An 18,055-nucleotide genomic window follows, 5' to 3' on the forward strand; every position below is an offset into this window, starting at 1 on the left:
AAATAGTAGTGAGCTTAACGGTCAAAGATTCCTAGGTCACGTGCAGCAGGGCAATCTGATCCTTGCTTGGGGCTCATTCAAGGACAAAAAAAAATTTGGACATTTGTGGACTTAGGAAATTCATTCAGAGCTTTTTAACCATGATGCATATTCAAATGTTGTTTTAAAATCTCTCCACATAACTTATCACATAGCTACTCTATTCATAAGAGACCAATGCTTCTTGTAATTACACTTATGGTTAAATGTTTAAATACAAAGCTATCAAAACCTGTCTTAATCTTACCTTAAAAAGGATATTCTGAATTTAAAAAAACGACAAAAAAAATGAAGCAGAAAGTACTGCATTGCCATTCAATCGGAGCTTGATTAGTTAGAAAGTGTGTAAGCGTAAGTTTCTACTGCCACCTGCTGGTATAGTTAGGGGATGACAGGACAAGTTAGCAGTAGATCTTATGAATATTGCTGTTTCTATGATGAACTGCTTTTGTTCTTATAAGTTCTTTGGACAAAAGCATCTGCACAATGCATAATTTTAAATGTAAATAGTGTATATACAGAAGTCTGCATAGCTTTTAACATTCCATACAACCACAAATTGATCTCTAAATCCTTAGCAACAGGGGACTTTTTGCCTACTATGGGCTATTAGCCGTGTTGCCTCCATACCTAAAACATGCTACTGTAAAAATTAGCTTCAGAATAAAATCACACAATTGGACAACGTAACATTAACCATTTTAATTACAGTTTATATGTCTTGTACAATGCAAATATATACAAAGCAACAATGTCATGCCTTTTTCTCTTCCTGTGGTAAGAATTCTTCGATTTTAATGTGCAAACCCTCACTTGACCTGCTGCAGACAATTGCTCGCTCAATAAGAGGACCTGGAGGAAAAATCAAAGACACAATACATTTAATCCATGTCAAAGAATACAATAGAATACTTCCACCTGACAGCCAAAGAATAATAATTAAAATAACTTACCAAATTCTGCTGGCTTATGGCTTGCCACATCTTTTACAATGGCATGAATGTTTTCCAGAATATACTCCTTTGGCATGTCCAGCTGTTAAAAATAAATAAAAAGATGATACCACCCTGTCCTCTCTTGCTCTATTACTAATAGAAATGTCTGTCACACAAAGCAGTTCAATGCGACTTACTGTTGCAACTTGTGTGTTAACATAGATGTCCTCAACCATGTATTCATGGCCACTCTTGAATAATGCAAGCATTTTGGGAATATTCATTCCAACTGATCCTGATGCAAGAATCACAAAGAGCCATTTAACCTCGGGGTTTAGCTGCACATTAATAAAACATGCCTGATACATGTGAAACTCACGGACCTCTCTTGCTCTTGGGAAACTTCTTCCTCAGCTTGTTCTTCAATGGGAGCAGCTTTTGAATAATGTCTGGCTCAGCCAAGTAAAAATCTGCTGTGATCTCATCAGCTAAAATCTGTAATCAACAAGAATTGAAAGGTGCATCAAGTAAATAGATAATTGCTAAATCAAGCCAAAACACAGATTCAATTCAGTGTATGTACTTTTTGAATGAGATATAAATGTTTCAAATAAACATTCATTTTTTTACACAGGCAAACTTGTAAATGGTATAAATAGGAATTACATGTCAAGGTTATATCTCATGAGCTTTACCTTCTCAACCAGTTCTGCTCCACCTGCAACTGCTGCTCCATTCTCCATCGCTATCCTGGCTTGATCGGGATTCTGTGAAGCCGTAACTCTATATTACTGCATGTAAACTGTACAGAATTCTTAAATGCAGCTGTAAATTATATCAAATCAGTTCAGTTAATGTTTAACATAATGGACCACAGAATGATTATCCCACCTCAGTGAAAACCACTATTTTGTTGATATCCGACTTGAAGGAATGTGGTAAATGAATTGTGCTAACAAACGGATCCACTTTTTTCTGAAACAAAAACAATGGAAACTCAGTAAGGTTTAAAATTCTGTTGTTGCATTTATGAGTAATGAAAAGTTTTCTTAAGCACTGCAACAACACTACAGAGAATATTTACTCAACCGGCAAGAGTATTTTTCATCCAGTTAACTCAAAATAACACTCTTTGTAGCTGATTTAATAATATAATCAATTCAAAGTGTTCCATCACAAGAACAGACAGACTTTTGCAGTAGTCACACATTAAATGTTTTTTTAACACCACAATTCATTAAGCATTTCAGCAACCGTTCGGATGTACTGATAAATATTTGAGGTTTTTTAAAAGGTTCAAGAATCATCAAGATATGATGTAGAACTTTTAAGGATGATGCATTTAAGTTTTTTGAAACATGAACAGTTTTAATTTGAAACAACTGTAACGAAAGCACAAAAGAGCTTTTTTGGATTCCTGGGACATATTTGCAGAAAACTAGCAATACAATTAGCAGATTTAGAATTCAAACTCTAGTTCAAACGAATACATTGCTGTTTAAATGTTTGGGGACAGTAAGATTTTTGGGTCTTTTTGAAAAAAAATTAGAGTTTTGTCATAAGTTGCAGAGTTTTCAACACAGATAATATGAATAATAAGAAATGTTTCTTGAGCAGTAAATCAGCATATTAGAATGATTTCTGAAGAAACGTGACACTGAAATCTGAACAAACTGTTTGCCGAAAACTTAGCTTTGCATCAAACAAATAAATTACATTATTAATAATAATGGATAAAACTTAAACATATTAAAAAATGACCACTGAAATAATATTTACATTGAAATCATATTTCACAGACCGTATGGTGAGTATAAAAGACTTCTTAACGACTTTAAACAGTAGAATTAAATCAGTTTTTGTGAATTTAGAAGAAACAGCTTTTTTTGGTAACACTTTAGAATAAGGTTCCATTAGTTAATGTCAGTTAACTACTTTCGTTAACATGAACGAAGCAAGAACAATCCTTCTACAGCATTTATAAGTCTTAGTTCATGTTAATTTCAACATTTATTAATGCATTATTTAAATCAAAAGTTGTGCTTGTTAACATTAGTTAATGCACTGTGAATTACCATGAACTAACAATGAATAACTGTATTTTCATTAACTAACATTAACGAAGATGAATAAATACAGTAATAAATGTATTAATATACATTAATGTAAATGTACATTAACTAACATTAACTAATGGAACCTTATTCTAAAGTGTTACCCTTTTTTTTAAGCAAAAATTATTCAAATTAGACTAGAAAAAAAAAAACACCCAAAATGTACCTTTTTCTCCAGCTTCATGTCTAGACGTAGGTTAATGTACACAGGCTGGTTCTCAGGACTGAAATCCAGCTTCTGGAAGTTCTTCAGCATTTCAATGGCCACGGATGTCTCGTACACAGGTTTGGGATAGTACCTCACCATGTACACATCATCTACTGGAGCCCAGGCTGTGAGTCCAAAGGGTTTATGTCTGTTTGTGTCATCAACCTTTTTTCTCTCTTTCACCACCTTCTCTTGAACGGTCTCGTCTTTCTTCTCTTTCTGCCTACAAAAAGTGTTTTGATTTTTATTAGACAACCTTTCTAAATAGTGTAAAAAAGTCTAAATAGTGTAAAGAGAACTCACTTGGTGCTGGCAGCAGCATAGGATCTGACAGGCTGCTGCTGCCTGTATGCAACCAGAGAGCTGCACGAGACAGAAGGAGCTCTGCATGTGAAGAACAGACTCTGACATCTGGGGAAAACTGTGCATGAAACAACACACAGAAGTAAAGCAACATTAAAAAGACTGGGTCAAATGACATATGACAATGATTACATTTAATTAGCCAATTAGTAGTTTAAAAAAATCTATCAAAATTAAATGATCTTTTAGACAGGCTGCATGAACTGCATGAATGTAAGTTAAGCATAACTAAAACAGATCGTGGTCAAAGCTGTTCGCTTGTGTAGATGCACAACTCGATATTCACTCAAGTATTCTGCACATGACTAGTTGCATGTTAATAATCTCGGAATGTACAGTAGATAAGCGAAATAATTTGTTACGTTTCAAAACTGACCTCTTAAAGCACTCCTCGAGGGGGCAGCCATGTTGACAGACTTCTGTGTTACACTTACATTTCCCTTCTAAACCATCACCCAGCGTTAAGCGTTCCCACTCATCTTGCTTTTGAACAAAATATTGTGCATACTTAAAACTGAATTTGTAGACACAAACTATGTTTCATATACTACAATAAACAATTAATATGCTCGCTATAAAATTTACCCGATTTGTTTTAGCATATTTTAGATATTCTAAAGGGAAACAGCAAAAAAAATCGTTATTTGACCCATTTATATAAAAGAATCCAAAACTCCAGCCTGAAAACGTTGCAACCTAAAGGTAAAAATGCAGTAATAAGTTCTGTTATAAGTTCAACCTTGCATGTTTATATAAATAATTCCCCATAAGAATAATCATATTACATATACGTTAGAAGGCATACTAAAACAAAGCTGTATCGTATTTTTTACAAGAGCACAATGGTCTCCACTTCGAGCTGTATTTCAGACTAAAATTTAAAGAATCGTTCTTTGAGTCGGATTTTTTTAATGAATTGATTGAACCGGTTCGCAAAACCGTTCCGAACTGTTCGTTTACGAAACGAACTGAATCGGTAGTGGATCTCGATTCACCTATCTATTCTGAATTTAGTATTGTTTAATGAAAATGTAAATTCAACTTCCAAATGTTTTTATGTTTTTTTTCTGAGCTGAATCGTGGCTGTAGCTAACTGAACTAGAATACATAAAATTACAAACACCCTTATTTATAGAACTAACAGCCCACTGCCAACATGTTGTAACTTTATGGAATGTTTTTAATAAAATGTTGTGCGACGTCAGGGGTCAAGTGACGCAACTGCGTAATGGCGTAAAATAACAGCCAAATCTGTTGTTTGAATCGCTTTTTAAAAACTGCCTGTTCAAAAGAACCGATTCGCGTAAACGAGTCGGACTTCTTATCGGTTGGTTAAGGGGACTGTAGACTGGAGCGGAAGCTCAGTGTTGTCCTTCCTTCTGCCCGAGTCTCAGGATGAGGATCGGTCGCAGCTTGTCTGTATGTCTCTGATCATATCACACCAGCAGTTCCTCTCCCACCTCCCGAATGCAGGTAAGACCCTACGTACTGCATTCCGGTGTGCTGTTTTTGCGGTCTTGATATCTTTGGGTGTCAAATCCGCTCACCGTCACCAGCTGTACTTCCAGAGGATCGGCTAAGGAGACGGTGTGTGCTTTAACTAAATAAACACGAGATAACCGTGTTTCAGCCCCATTACACAACACATAGTTTCTCCTGATTAATAGATGACCGTATTTGGCGATGAAGATGAACGTCTGATCTGGTGGCACGGCCAGATCTGCTCCTGCTTTTCATGTTGTGCTTGACAGCTCACCAACCTAACTCAACTTTGTGCTATCAAGAATAGCTAATAATAATAGCCTTACATAACACAAACATCGTTATTGGAGTAGTTGACAACTGCACTAGGTCGTTGACACGCTTTTAACTGGAACGCGAAACACCGCGGTGTTTTGCAAGACGTTTTGAACAACAAATCCAAGTTGGGTTCAGCTCGGAACGTGTGTTTGTTTTATTCATAGAAGTTACTTGGTAACTTCAAAGAGCGGGTTACGTAACGCCTCGGCTTTCGTTATCGTTTGCGTATGCGCCGTGGCGTTCAGTCAAATCACTTTTATTGTCACATGAACAAAAACACAGGGGTTTAGTGACAGATAAAGACCACAACATTCATAATTGAACTGAATATACACATTATGTATACTTAATATACAATATATAGAATTATACATACAACATGAAAAATCCAACACCTGAACATAAAAATAAAACTGCAGAAACGTGACACTGGACCAGTCATAATGGTCTTTTTTAAAATTTATTAAGACTTGTACATAGTCTGAAAGCTGAAGAAATAACCTAACAAACCGTACATCAATTGAAAGCTTAAGACAATATTTGGAGATACAACTATTTGAAAATCTTGATTCTGAGGGTCCCAAAAAAATCTTATTTAAATCATATTTAAATTTGTCCAACTTAAGTTTTTAGCAATGCACCAATCAAAAAATTAAGTTTTGATATATTTATATGTAGGAAATTTCAGAAATATCTTCATGGAATATGTTCTTTCCTTAATATCGTAATCATTTTTGGCATAAAAGGAAAATCAATCATTTTGACCCATAGAATGTTGACTATTTCTACAAATATAACCGTGCTACTGACTGGTTTTGTTGTCCAGGGTCACAAATGTACAATGTTGATTAGAGTTGAGACGTACGGTTGCTTTGCTGAATGATGGTCTGATATATACACTAATATGAATATGACATCTAGTCCAAAGACCAGCTGAATTAATAAAGTGCCTGAAGTTCTGCATGTAAGAAAACATTTACAAGTTATAATTGAGAAGCAGGATATGTTGAACCCGAACAGCTCTTTGGCAGTGTGTTCTTGTGTATGTAACAGCTGCGACTGAATGATTACAGCGCACCGCATGTTCTGTCTATACAAGGCAAATAAGGGCAGTCGTCTCGTCTGTTTAAAAGCTCTCGCTGGTGATTTTGCCTATTAATAGTCTGTTATGTGAAAGTGCCATTTTGCTTTCATCTTTTACAGCCGAAAGGGATTGATTTAAACGCACACACAAAACTATTGTAACGTCTCCAAAGTTCAACTGAGTTAAACTCTGTCAGTGCCCTAGACTCCATAATGTTTTGGCTCAGCATCAGAGATATCAACTACTCAAACAGTTCAATGTATCAGCGTAAACATCAGCTGTCTGTCTCTCAGTAAGCACTCAGGATCTCACATGTTGGCCTGTTTTCTAGAACATACAATATTGATCAGAAGTATTTTATTTTATTATTTTATTTTATTTATCTGAAGAAATTAATACTTTTATTCAGCAAGGATGCATTAAATGATCGAAAGTGACAGTAAAGGGATTATTATTAAAAAAATTCTTTAATGTAAATGCTATTCTTTTAAACTTTCTATTTTTCAAAGAATGTTCAAGAAAATGTATCACAGTTTTCACAAAAATATTAAGCAGCACAAATGTTTTGAACACTGATAATAGTAAGAAATAGTTCTCGAGCAGCAAATCAGCTTATTATAATGATTTCCAAAATTAAAAGATGGTAATGGCTGCTGAAAATGTAGCTTTGTTGACGGGGATGAATTGCATTTAAAAATATATTTAAATGGAAAACAAATGACTATTCAAAATTGTAATAATACTTATAACATGTTGTTTTCTAACAATTCTAACAATTTTTAACAATCCCACACATTTGAACTACAGTGTAGATGATATTTTGATATTTTACAGCTTCACTTGGTACCTATGCATTCATTTTCTTTAGCTTTATTTTAAGTTAAACTTAAGCAATCCTTACTGATGTAAAAATAAAAAATAAAAAGTTTTTACTTTGCACAAGTTGAAGTGCAGTTGTTGGTTTATTTTCTGATTTACTGTACATCATGTTTACATATAATGTCAGTTTGTCAAAGGGTGACCTGGCTTGATCTGAGGCCTTAAAAGGAGTCTCAGTCACAGGAGTCCTGAACTGACCCCTACAATTACAATTATAATGCCAGCTGGCTCATAGATCAGGCTTTCTACTTTCTCTCAGTTTATGATGATTTCTTACAAATATAAAAATAAATCAATGACATATTGTAACAAAGGGAAATGGTTACTAATTGTTCATTTTCTTTATGTATTTTCAGATTAACAGGCATGCCAAAGGAAAAATATGATCCTCCAGACCCACGCAGATTATATACCATCATGTCAGCCGAGGAAGCAGCCAGTGGGAAGAAGTCACACTGGACCGAGTTGGAGATTTCTGGTCAGTTATTATTCCTCAATTCCTCAATTGACTCTTTTCCGCAACTCATAATTCATCAACTTATCTTTATGAATATGCTACAGAGGGTACAGTACACTGACATGAGAGAAATTAATGAATAAATCAGTGAACGTGAAAGCCTACTTATATTTTCTTTTATCCAAAAGTGATGTACTTATCAATATGTGTGTTCTTTGGGACATTTGTCGAAAACTGTTTACTCTGTCTGTGATTTCGTGGTACAGGGCGGGTCAGAAGTCTAAGCAGCTCACTATGGACGCTGACCCATCTGACTGCTCTCCACATCAACAACAACAACCTGAGCCGGCTTCCTCCTGAAATCGCAAAGCTACCCCATCTCGTCTACCTAAACCTGTCCTCCAACAAACTGCGCAGCCTGCCAGCAGAACTCGGCAACATGGTGACTCTCAGGTATGCAACAAAACAGACAGATTCCCATCAGAATGAAGTTAAGTAAAACAGTTCTATTGGCCTTTCAGCATTATTACAGATAATAAAGTGCCATTATTATTTTTCCTTTTACAACAAAACATTAAAAGACCAGAAAGGCAGAATATATAAATGAATAAATAATTATGATGTGACTGAACTGGACTTATCAATAGTTTATGCCTTTTTGTTCACTTTAAGTGATTTTAAGACTATTGTTACACTAAACAGACATCTTTTTTTATGGTCACATTTGTTTCTTTCTTTGTGTGTTTTTTTTTTTTTTTTAGGGAATTGCTTTTGAACAACAATTGTTTACGAGTTTTGCCTTATGAACTTGGTCGGTTGTTCCAGTTGCAAACCCTTGGACTCAAAGGTAAAGCTTTTTTAATTTCAGTCCAATGTTGTTTTATATTATGCAGAACAAGCATGCAATGTTTTTTTATTAGGCCTGAGAACAATATTTCTTTCCCAGGTAATCCATTGTCCCAAGATATACTCAACCTGTATCAGGAGCCTGATGGAACAAGGAAATTGTTAAATTACATGCTTGACAATCTTGCAGGTAATAATAGATGCAGGTACATAGCTGCTTATTAATATTATACATATTAATTATTAATTTAATTTCCCCCTCCCAATATTAGTCCACCCAGAACAACTCCCCCAAAGACCTTGGATCACTTTGAGGGAGCGAGACCAAATGATGCCCACAGGTACATACTGCTAGCATCCTGTCACTGGCTTTTAAAAATGATAATTTACTAAGGATCAAAGCTAAAAGAAAATTATTGTGTCCTCAAGCTGTGTTCACAGTAATGTGCTACAACGTACTGTGCGACAAGTATGCAACAAGACAGTTGTATGGCTACTGTCCCTCATGGGCCCTTAACTGGGAGTACAGGAAGAAGGGCATCATGGAGGAGATCACTAACTGTGATGCTGACATCATTAGCCTGCAGGTATGAAGCTCCCGTTTCAGAATGAAAAAGGAAATCTCAATCACAATTAGAAATGTGTACACTACCATTTACAAGTTTTGAATTGGTATGGTAAAATCTTTTAAAGTACTCTCTTATTCTCACCAAGGCTGCTTTAATTTGATCAAAAAACAGTAAACATAACAATACTGCAAAGTATTATTACAATTTAACTTAATATGTAATACTTAATAACGTAATATGTTACCTCTCATGCCTCATGTACCTTCTAATATGATAAATAAGTATATAGTTATATCTTTACATAAAAAATGAAGCTTAGTTATTATGTGTAACAATACATTTCACATGGCATGTGTGTGGTTTTAATATCAGCAGTGTTTTATGCTTTGCTTTAATGCTCATTCATGTGCAGGAGGTGGAAACAGAGCAGTACTACACTTTCTTTCTGGAAACACTGAAAGAGCGTGGATATGATGGCTATTTCTGTCCAAAGTCTCGTGCCAAACTCATGTCAGAACAGGAGCGGAAACATGTGGATGGCTGTGCTGTGTTCTTTAAGACCGACAAGTGAGAATTATCTTCTATCTTCTTACAAGGTTTAAAGGGTTCATGAACTTAGAAATCAAAATTCCCTCTGTAATTTTCAGAACACAAATCTTTCTCATTAGTCTAAAAAGTCGCCAGTCTGACGAAAAAAAATGACAGGTTGGAATGTGTCACTCTGTTAACTAATAGTGTGGCTAAACACCGCCTCCTCAGAATTAGATCAAAGCCTGTTCTACAACACTGCATGTTTAGCTCCGCCCACAGATTCACACACACACATATATGGTAAATGACAGAGATTATCAACTTTATTTGATTAGCTTTATTTTGAATAGAGCTCCAGACCATGTCAGTAATAACTTAGTCCTTTGTTAAAAAAAAAACAGGACAGAAAAAAGCTAAATTATGTTTTTTGATTGTGACCCTTGATCACATTATAAGTGGACCCCAGAGAACAAAGTAAAATAATAAAAAAGGCAGTTCATGACCCCTTTAAAGTGAAATGATATTAATCTCATCTATTGCACTTTTTTTTTTTTTACATTCTAGATTTGCTCTGGTGCAGAAACACACAGTGGAGTTCAATCAGGTTGCCATGGCAAACTCAGAGGGTTCAGAGGTTATGCTAAACAGAGTCATGACCAAAGATAACATCGGAGTAGCTGTCCTGTTGGAAGTGAAGAAAGACTTGTTTGCTAGTGGTAAGGACCCTGATTGATGAATGTTAACATTGAAATAGCTCAATTTAGGTTTCCTGTTCTTCATGGACACACCATCTATTTAGATTTGTCCTGTAGAGGGCAGTAAATCACTACATTAGAAATGTTTACATGTGGCCAAGTATGATGTCCCATATTTTGAATTTGTGCTCTGCATTTGTGGAGCAGAGGGCAGTCAATTCTGTGGTGTCCGGGGAACAGTTGGGGGTTCGGTGCCTTAATCAAGGGTCTCACCTCAGTCATGGTATTGAAAGTGGAAGGTGGAGAATAACTACTGTCTCTAGAAATGAATTTAAATTCATGAACTGTACAATAGATTATATTTCAGTAGAATTTATTTTGACCCTTAAAATTATTCAACAAAGAAAATATTTATTCATGACATTGTATTTTTTACATTTTGTTGTGTGTGGCAAGTTAGGAAATTGTTGGATATTGAAAATATTGAAAATAACATCAGTAGCATTCTCTGAAGTAAATTCAGCTGCAAGTAAATTAAAAAAATAAATATTTATATGTGACAAAATTTTGTAAGCCAAGTAAGTCATAAGTAATGTGATGCTCTGATAAATAAAATGAACTTCTATGGTTGAATTCAGTGTTAGGTTGGATTTCAGTGATAATGCACTTTCTATTTACTTCATGATGCCTCAATACAGCTGAATATTTTTATGAACATACACACATTTTGATGAGTTTATTTTTATTTATCTGCATTATTTCTTCTTTCTCAGCATACCCCCCAACACACACAAAAAAAAAAACATTATTGTTGCATTTTCAAAAGATTGTGATATTGCTTACACTTTGCAAACAGAGTTTACTGTTTATATTCTGCTTTTGACTTCCTCTGGACTGGGAGCAGCAAACTTAATTGTAAAATATCTTATTTAGATGCTACAACTCCCATTAATTTTACTGGTGTTGTGATGCAGGTTTAAAGCAGCCTTCAGAGAAACAGCTCCTGCTGGTAGCTAATGCCCACATGCACTGGGATCCGGAGTACTCCGATGTGAAGCTCATCCAGACAATGATGTTCCTGTCTGAGCTAAAGAGCATCGCTGAGAGGGCATCGGGATCCATCAACTCTGCATCACCCACGTCAGACACCAGCTCCATCCCGATCGTCCTGTGCGCTGACCTCAACTCACTCCCAGACTCTGGTGAGCAATGTTTGGAACCGCTTTCTAAGGATAAATAGTAAGAGGAAATGGAGGACTCACTTGACTTATATTGTTGAGATTTTTGCCTCTGATTCCTCATGAAGCTGTTGTCTTCTTCACAGGTGTGGTGGAGTACCTGAGTAATGGTGGAGTTGCAGAAAATCACAAAGACTTTAAGGAACTGCGTTACAGCGATTGTATAACCAACTTCAGTTGCAACAGTAAAAATGGCAAGCCTGATGGCAGCATCACGCACAGTTTCCTGCTGAAGAGTGCCTATGAGGGGAATCTCATGCCCTACACCAACTACACTTATGACTTCAAGGTCAGGAGATGTTTAGGTTTCACAATTTTAGTGAACGGTAACAATCTTCCTTATTGTATTGCACAGAAACCTGTGATCTAAAAGGCTGCTGCTAGCTCCTGAATTTAAATTATTGTCACCGATTTTTATGTACTCCGTTTTAAAACATGCTTTCTCCTTTTTTGTAGGGTGTGATTGACTACATTTTCTTCTCTAAGACACACATGCGTGTTCTGGGCGTTCTGGGTCCACTGGAGACTCAGTGGCTGAAAGACAACAACATAACGGGCTGCCCCCACCCACACATCCCTTCTGACCACTTTTCCCTCCTGGCTCAGCTGGAGTACCAACCGCCCTTACCCCCCATCAACGGGTTGCATCTGCCTGTCCACAGGTAGTGCAGCCCCGCTTCCCCTACTCCTCTAAATCCCCAAACCATGGACGAACCCCTATGATGAGCCCCTACAAATATAGGCACACACATTAAGGAGTGAAGTACTCACCTACTTTGTTCCTTTTTAACCTTTGCACAGGATTATATGATCTTATTATTATGTTTTCCAACCTGAAAACAAATGCTTAATACCAAATTAGGGTTGGGATTCTCTGTTTGGTACCAAACAAACGCTGCTTTCAGGGAAATCCATCTGTTTGTCTGAATTTAAATGTGAGATTGTATAAGCCATGTGTCAGTATTTGGATGCTAGGAATGTGTAACTTAAGGGAAGGCCGATCATGTAGCATAACAATGTCCACACGAGTGTTACAAAAACTTTGATTCAATGAGCATCCTCTTTTAAATTCCCCTTCAGCGTCTTTAAATATTTATGATGCCATTCAAATTCGGAAATTTCCCAGTACAAAAAACGAAACAAAATTTGCTCTTCACTGTGCAACATCAAATATTATAGTAGTGACCGCATCCTGTGCATTACAAATTCAAGTTCCCCCATTTAACATTACTGCAGGATGGATTTGCATTAAGGATTATAAAGTGAAAAGCTGAAGTAAGGTTGGAATTTTCAACAATGTGTTATTAATTGAAAATTATTAATAGTGCAATGTAAAGTATTATGAAAACTTGTCTTTAAGTCCAAAATGTACACTATTAAAGAGGATCCCAGCCCTACTCATTATAACCCAGCTGTGCTGTTTTCTCTTGCTGCTTGCATTGGCATCTAAATCACATTACCGTACTGATGTATATTTACACAATATACTCATCACTCCCTGCCTCAGTGATGTCATCATGCCAGCGGGCGTCTCCAAACAATCTCTGAATGGCAGGTGATTGACATTGAGACAATTTATAATTGCTACAGAACACTACTTAGGAGTTTAAGGCATAGTTCACCCAAAAATGACTCAAACCTCTATGCTTTTATTTTTTAATTTTGGGGTGAACTTTGTCTTTAACTATAATTCAGACTAATTCAGCTTAGTCCAGTTGTTTCGTATTTGTTTCAGTGGTAATGGATTGTCAGCTGCATTGGTACAGAATGAATGTTAATTTATGTTTAGAAATGTCATTTTGTGTTTTGTTGGAGAAGAGAGATGACAAGAAATGTCATTTTATTTGTTTGGCACAACTAAGAGCATTTCCATAGTTGGAGGCCTTTCTCATTGTTATGTTTTAATGGTTTTCAAGGTTGGCAAGACATAATCATTTGCTAAATTTATCTAAAAGCTGTAATACACTTCACAACTTTTAAAATTGAAACACATTTTTAACAAATAAACTTGTGTTCTTCCGAACATAACAAACTCATGCAGAAATGTGGCATTAGCTACGTTTCCAACCACCTATTTTAATGCACATTTTGGGATATTGCATAAAAAAAGGGTTAAAATGGCAAGATGCGCATAAATTCTAAGAATGTGCATAAAACTTGTACTCTCTCAATTATGTCACATACATTTCTTATAAAGTCAGAAAACATGCACATAAACCACAAAACACTTTTACCAAATAAATTCCTCATTGCACAGCATCTGAAATGCTAGTTTTGCCATTCTAAAAAGCTTGAGCATAGTCTAGTCAAACTACTTCATTATAATTAACTCTTAAGAACTGCGCTCCCAAACAGCAGCCTCCGAAAATAAGATAAAATGGCCGCGTTTTGTCTGCATGCTCTAAGTTGTATACAATTTATTGTTTATTTAAAAAAATATAAATAATTATATACAGTGCCTTCTCCTACTGCAGCAAATAAAATTTTTCTTCGTGAAATTTAGCGCAACTTAACAATCAGGAAGTGACGATTTTGTTATCTTCAACTCCATGGATGGAAACAATACTTTAGGCCTATTCTGTGATTTATGTTTTATTCAATATTCCAAATTTGCACGCAAGTTTAATTCGTAACTTTGAAAGAAAACATAGCTAATGTTAGAAGAGGCATAGTCTCAGCTTCAGGCATTACACCCACAAACTGTTGAGTGAATATCTGATACATATGGCACACAAAATTAGAAACACTTCAGGAGTTTCGAAGTCATCATCAGATTGATTGAATTCTACAGAATTTCTGTGAGACACGTGTGGAGCGTTCTTTAACATTCCACCTGGAAACAAAGATGCTATGGAGCAAACCCCCTCATGGAAGAGCAAACCATCATATTTACAACTGAGACAATGGCTGTGGGGACATTTCCATGCCCCTAAACATGACCTGACACAAAACGAAACGTGATTGGTTCCTTTACCTGTCAGTCATATGGCCTCTTGGGTGGTCCTTAACCACTTCCCAGACCTTCTACCATCAGTCTAAAGGTCTGGCTATGCAAGACTAGAGAAGCAAAACCAAATTAAATCAATATGTGTTGAAAAATTGGCTCAGAAATTACTGATATGCTCAGATTGGACAAAGTCATAGTCCGAAAACAACAACAAAAAAGTCTGTGCCCATCATACACCATGTGATTTTCTGTGAAATCTGTCAACTCAAATCTGCATTTGTTATGACATAGGCAGCTAGTTTCAATTCATCAACACTTGGCAAACGTGTAGTGCATTGCAGACTTTATCTGAATTTGCAAAAACGTATACATATTCTAAAGCGTTTATTTGAGTGGCATAAGTGTTGTTGTCTGTCACATGACTACTGTGGAAACATTTCCCTGCATGAATTCTGACTTCAATAAACCAAAAGTCCTTTCTTTCAAGCTAGCAGCCATCAAAATGTTTAATGCTTAAAGCTTCTTGAGTTAAAATTCTGCAGCATTTATGATGTTTAACCTATGAGGAGAATTGGTTGCTGGTACTACTTGCATGTTCAACACATCCAGGGTCACGTATGTCTATTTGGACAAAGCTATAGCTTTTCTAACATGCTTCGGGAGACTGTGCCTTGTTTTGTGTTGAGCTTGTCTGAGTTAAACATTTCAGAAGGAGTTGCTGAAGTGGACTGTTAAGTGTTGGATTATGTGTGCTGCATGTTACTTATAACTGCCATTAGACCTTAGAAAACAAATAACCACACTGATTTACTCCCATCCCTGTTAAATGTAACGACATTCTTGATTAGGTTTTTTAGTCAGCAAAAAAACATTTTTGACATTGCATCATTTCTAAAATTGGAATGCCTTATGATCATGAGTGCTTTCGCTTTTTTGTCACTTTTGCAAACTGATTGATAAGTAGAGCATTCCTCTTTTATCAAAACTGTGCCTAGTCTGAACCATCTTTTCTACAGCAGTACTGCCTGTGAAAGCAAGACGCTTACAGAGTGAGCCAGCACCAGCATCCATCCCAGCGCCCTTCCATCCACTCATCCATTCATCTGTCCATCTCTTCTCTTCACCAGAGAGACACGGTGACTCCTAAAGTGGACATGATCCAGTTATAATGATGTTGTTATTAAAACATGTCATGGTCAGCAGTGATAAGCCGATTTGTTTTGAAAAAAATGGCAGGATCTTAAATCTTTCTGTTAAGAAGTTGTGAAAATTACAATTGTCTGCCTGGTTAGTGGTGGCAGTATTTTTATTTTTTTTCTGATGGATACTTGTATATGTTCTCCTCAGAAATTCCCATTGAACCAGATGAAATATTTCCTCTTAGCAAATGGTCTAACTGGACAGTTATTTTAATCCAGACTGACAAACAAGCTATATTTTTAAACTAGTCACGATCTCATGTGGAAAATAGCAGTAGTCTTTCATTGAATGTTTATTATGGGAACATGGTTTGATGACAAATTCAAATTAAGGAAGGACTTGCTTGATTGTAAGATGATGTAAAGCATTGTTTTGCCATGAACCTTGAGACACAGCGATTAGAATATCCAAAAACGAGTATTTCCCAGTGTGGTGATAAATCTTTGTCAGTGGAGACTTTTTTCATGCAGTTTCTCCTCAGCTGAGGAATACACATTTTGTAACTCTTATTTAGTCTATAAACATATATGGTGATGATATGGGGGAAAAAATATTTCCGTTTGCAAATGTAAATGGTGCTACATGTGGCCCATTTGTAAAACAAACTTGTCAAAGTCTCCCTCTAAAGGCAATAAAGATGTCATTTTAAAGAAAGAAGGTTGTGAGATTTTTATTTAAAAATAATAATTACAGGTTTTGTAGACAGACTTTTTAAAATTTGTTACTGCGTAAATATGGTCTCATAACATTCCGCACACTTGTGTTGACTGTTTGAATGAAAAAGAATAACTGAAAAGTAGGAAATGGAAAGTTGTTCTCGTTCATGTTGATTTATGCTGCAGTGGGCACAGCAGTTTCCTTTGCTGCTCTTCTACTGTAGAAAAATGAAACAAAAGATGACATTTAGACAATGCAAAAAAAAAAAAAGGTCAAATCTAGATTCGACGTTCTCGATTTAGGGAGTTAAGACTTAAACCCTACCTCCTCATTACTTTTGAGATGACATTGTTGATCCATTGTGCGTCAGGGTTTATGCAAACTGTTTGGTTGTCCTTTTTGGTAATCCTAAGGAATTGAAAAAGATTTCATAAACATATGCAACAATATGTACCTGTCTTACACATATCGGCTTAAAATGTATGGGCAATAAGTGACATTTGTCTGAGAGCTGCGTGGGCTAATGAGAAAATAATGTTACGTATTTTTGAGAGCGCTGAGGTTTGTCAGAACAGAGGAAACATGCACCCCTTTGCACATTTCCCTCATGTCTGTGATTGAAGTGTGTGTGCCACCAACGTGTAGAGGCAAAACATCATGACTCACAAGATCTCGGTTTTGCGACAGTGTGCTCCCGGAGGCACGATCTCAATCCTCTGGAACAACCGAGTTGAGATTTTGTTTGAGGTGGTGGTCACACACTGACACTTGTTGGAACCAAAGCCTTCCATTGGCAATGCTAAAAGAAGCCATGTGCATAGAGTTAGAATTATATTTCTCTAAAGAACAAGGTTTAATAAATAATAAATGCAGAATAAATGGCTAATTTGTAAAAAAATAAATAATAATAATAATTACGACTACAGCACGATTATTCTGCAGTAAATTATAGCACATTTCAACAGATCCACCTTTTAAACTTTGAAAGCACCTGGTTTGTACAGAATATTATCTATTTATAAAACACCATATAATATTGACCATACATAATGTACAAATAAAATGAAATAAAGTCAAATAAAATAGTAAAATAAAAGAAACTCTTACCATAGATGGTTGTGAAGCAGCACACTGCAGTAGCTGCCAGCAGAACGAAAGAGAGCATTGACATGTTGAGGCTGAGATCGGTTGTGTTGAAGCAAGTCTAGGACGAGAGGCTCTTCTGCCCAGTTTATATTGATGCTCAAAAGAGGAAGTGATAAACCTATAATAGCAAATGTGGTTAAAAAAAATATAGCGTAAGAGTGGGAGTTTTACTGTCAGGGGAAAATAATTAAAGGAGGTGGGAAACATCTCAAAATGGAATAATAAATATTACATTATTATTGTACTAAAATGTTCATAATGTATTGATTTTCTCAAAATATAAAATAAAAAAATAAAAAATCTTGAGCTCATAATGTAATAACAATTTTTAAATGTAATAACAATTT

The 18,055-nt window shown here is 35.9% G+C and overlaps 3 protein-coding genes across 5 annotated transcripts; 1 reads left to right on the top strand and 2 right to left on the bottom strand.

The window, feature by feature from the left end:
- Positions 1–726: 726 nt before the first annotated feature.
- Positions 727–4,160, bottom strand: LOC113049599 (39S ribosomal protein L1, mitochondrial). The gene is made up of 9 exons (XM_026212080.1): positions 4,036–4,160; positions 3,600–3,717; positions 3,255–3,519; positions 1,866–1,949; positions 1,670–1,741; positions 1,358–1,469; positions 1,172–1,269; positions 993–1,074; positions 727–891 (listed from the first exon to the last, which is right to left on the bottom strand). Exons 1-9 carry the CDS (start codon positions 4,064–4,066, stop codon positions 794–796), a joined length of 960 nt encoding a protein of 319 aa, XP_026067865.1. The 5' UTR covers positions 4,067–4,160; the 3' UTR covers positions 727–793.
- Positions 4,161–4,976: 816 nt separating this feature from the next.
- LOC113049598 (CCR4-NOT transcription complex subunit 6-like) lies at positions 4,977–16,559 on the top strand. 3 transcript variants are annotated; one of them, XM_026212077.1, is made up of 13 exons: positions 4,977–5,132; positions 7,779–7,900; positions 8,146–8,332; positions 8,641–8,726; positions 8,826–8,915; positions 8,998–9,066; positions 9,155–9,312; positions 9,707–9,861; positions 10,390–10,541; positions 11,495–11,722; positions 11,845–12,047; positions 12,215–12,420; positions 15,722–16,559. In XM_026212077.1, exons 2-13 carry the CDS (start codon positions 7,789–7,791, stop codon positions 15,756–15,758), a joined length of 1,683 nt encoding a protein of 560 aa, XP_026067862.1. In that variant the 5' UTR covers positions 4,977–5,132; positions 7,779–7,788; the 3' UTR covers positions 15,759–16,559. The 3 variants fall into 3 exon arrangements, with proteins under 3 accessions (XP_026067862.1, XP_026067863.1, XP_026067864.1); XM_026212078.1 differs by having other exon boundaries at positions 15,725–16,559; XM_026212079.1 differs by lacking the exon at positions 15,722–16,559 and having other exon boundaries at positions 12,215–13,781.
- LOC113049600 (C-X-C motif chemokine 2) lies at positions 16,560–17,809 on the bottom strand. The gene is made up of 4 exons (XM_026212081.1): positions 17,670–17,809; positions 17,229–17,361; positions 16,887–16,970; positions 16,560–16,779 (listed from the first exon to the last, which is right to left on the bottom strand). Exons 1-4 carry the CDS (start codon positions 17,731–17,733, stop codon positions 16,737–16,739), a joined length of 324 nt encoding a protein of 107 aa, XP_026067866.1. The 5' UTR covers positions 17,734–17,809; the 3' UTR covers positions 16,560–16,736.
- Positions 17,810–18,055: the final 246 nt, after the last annotated feature.

This window comes from Carassius auratus, chromosome 30 (assembly GCF_003368295.1).
Source record: "Carassius auratus strain Wakin chromosome 30, ASM336829v1, whole genome shotgun sequence".
Classification (NCBI taxonomy): domain Eukaryota; kingdom Metazoa; phylum Chordata; class Actinopteri; order Cypriniformes; family Cyprinidae; genus Carassius; species Carassius auratus.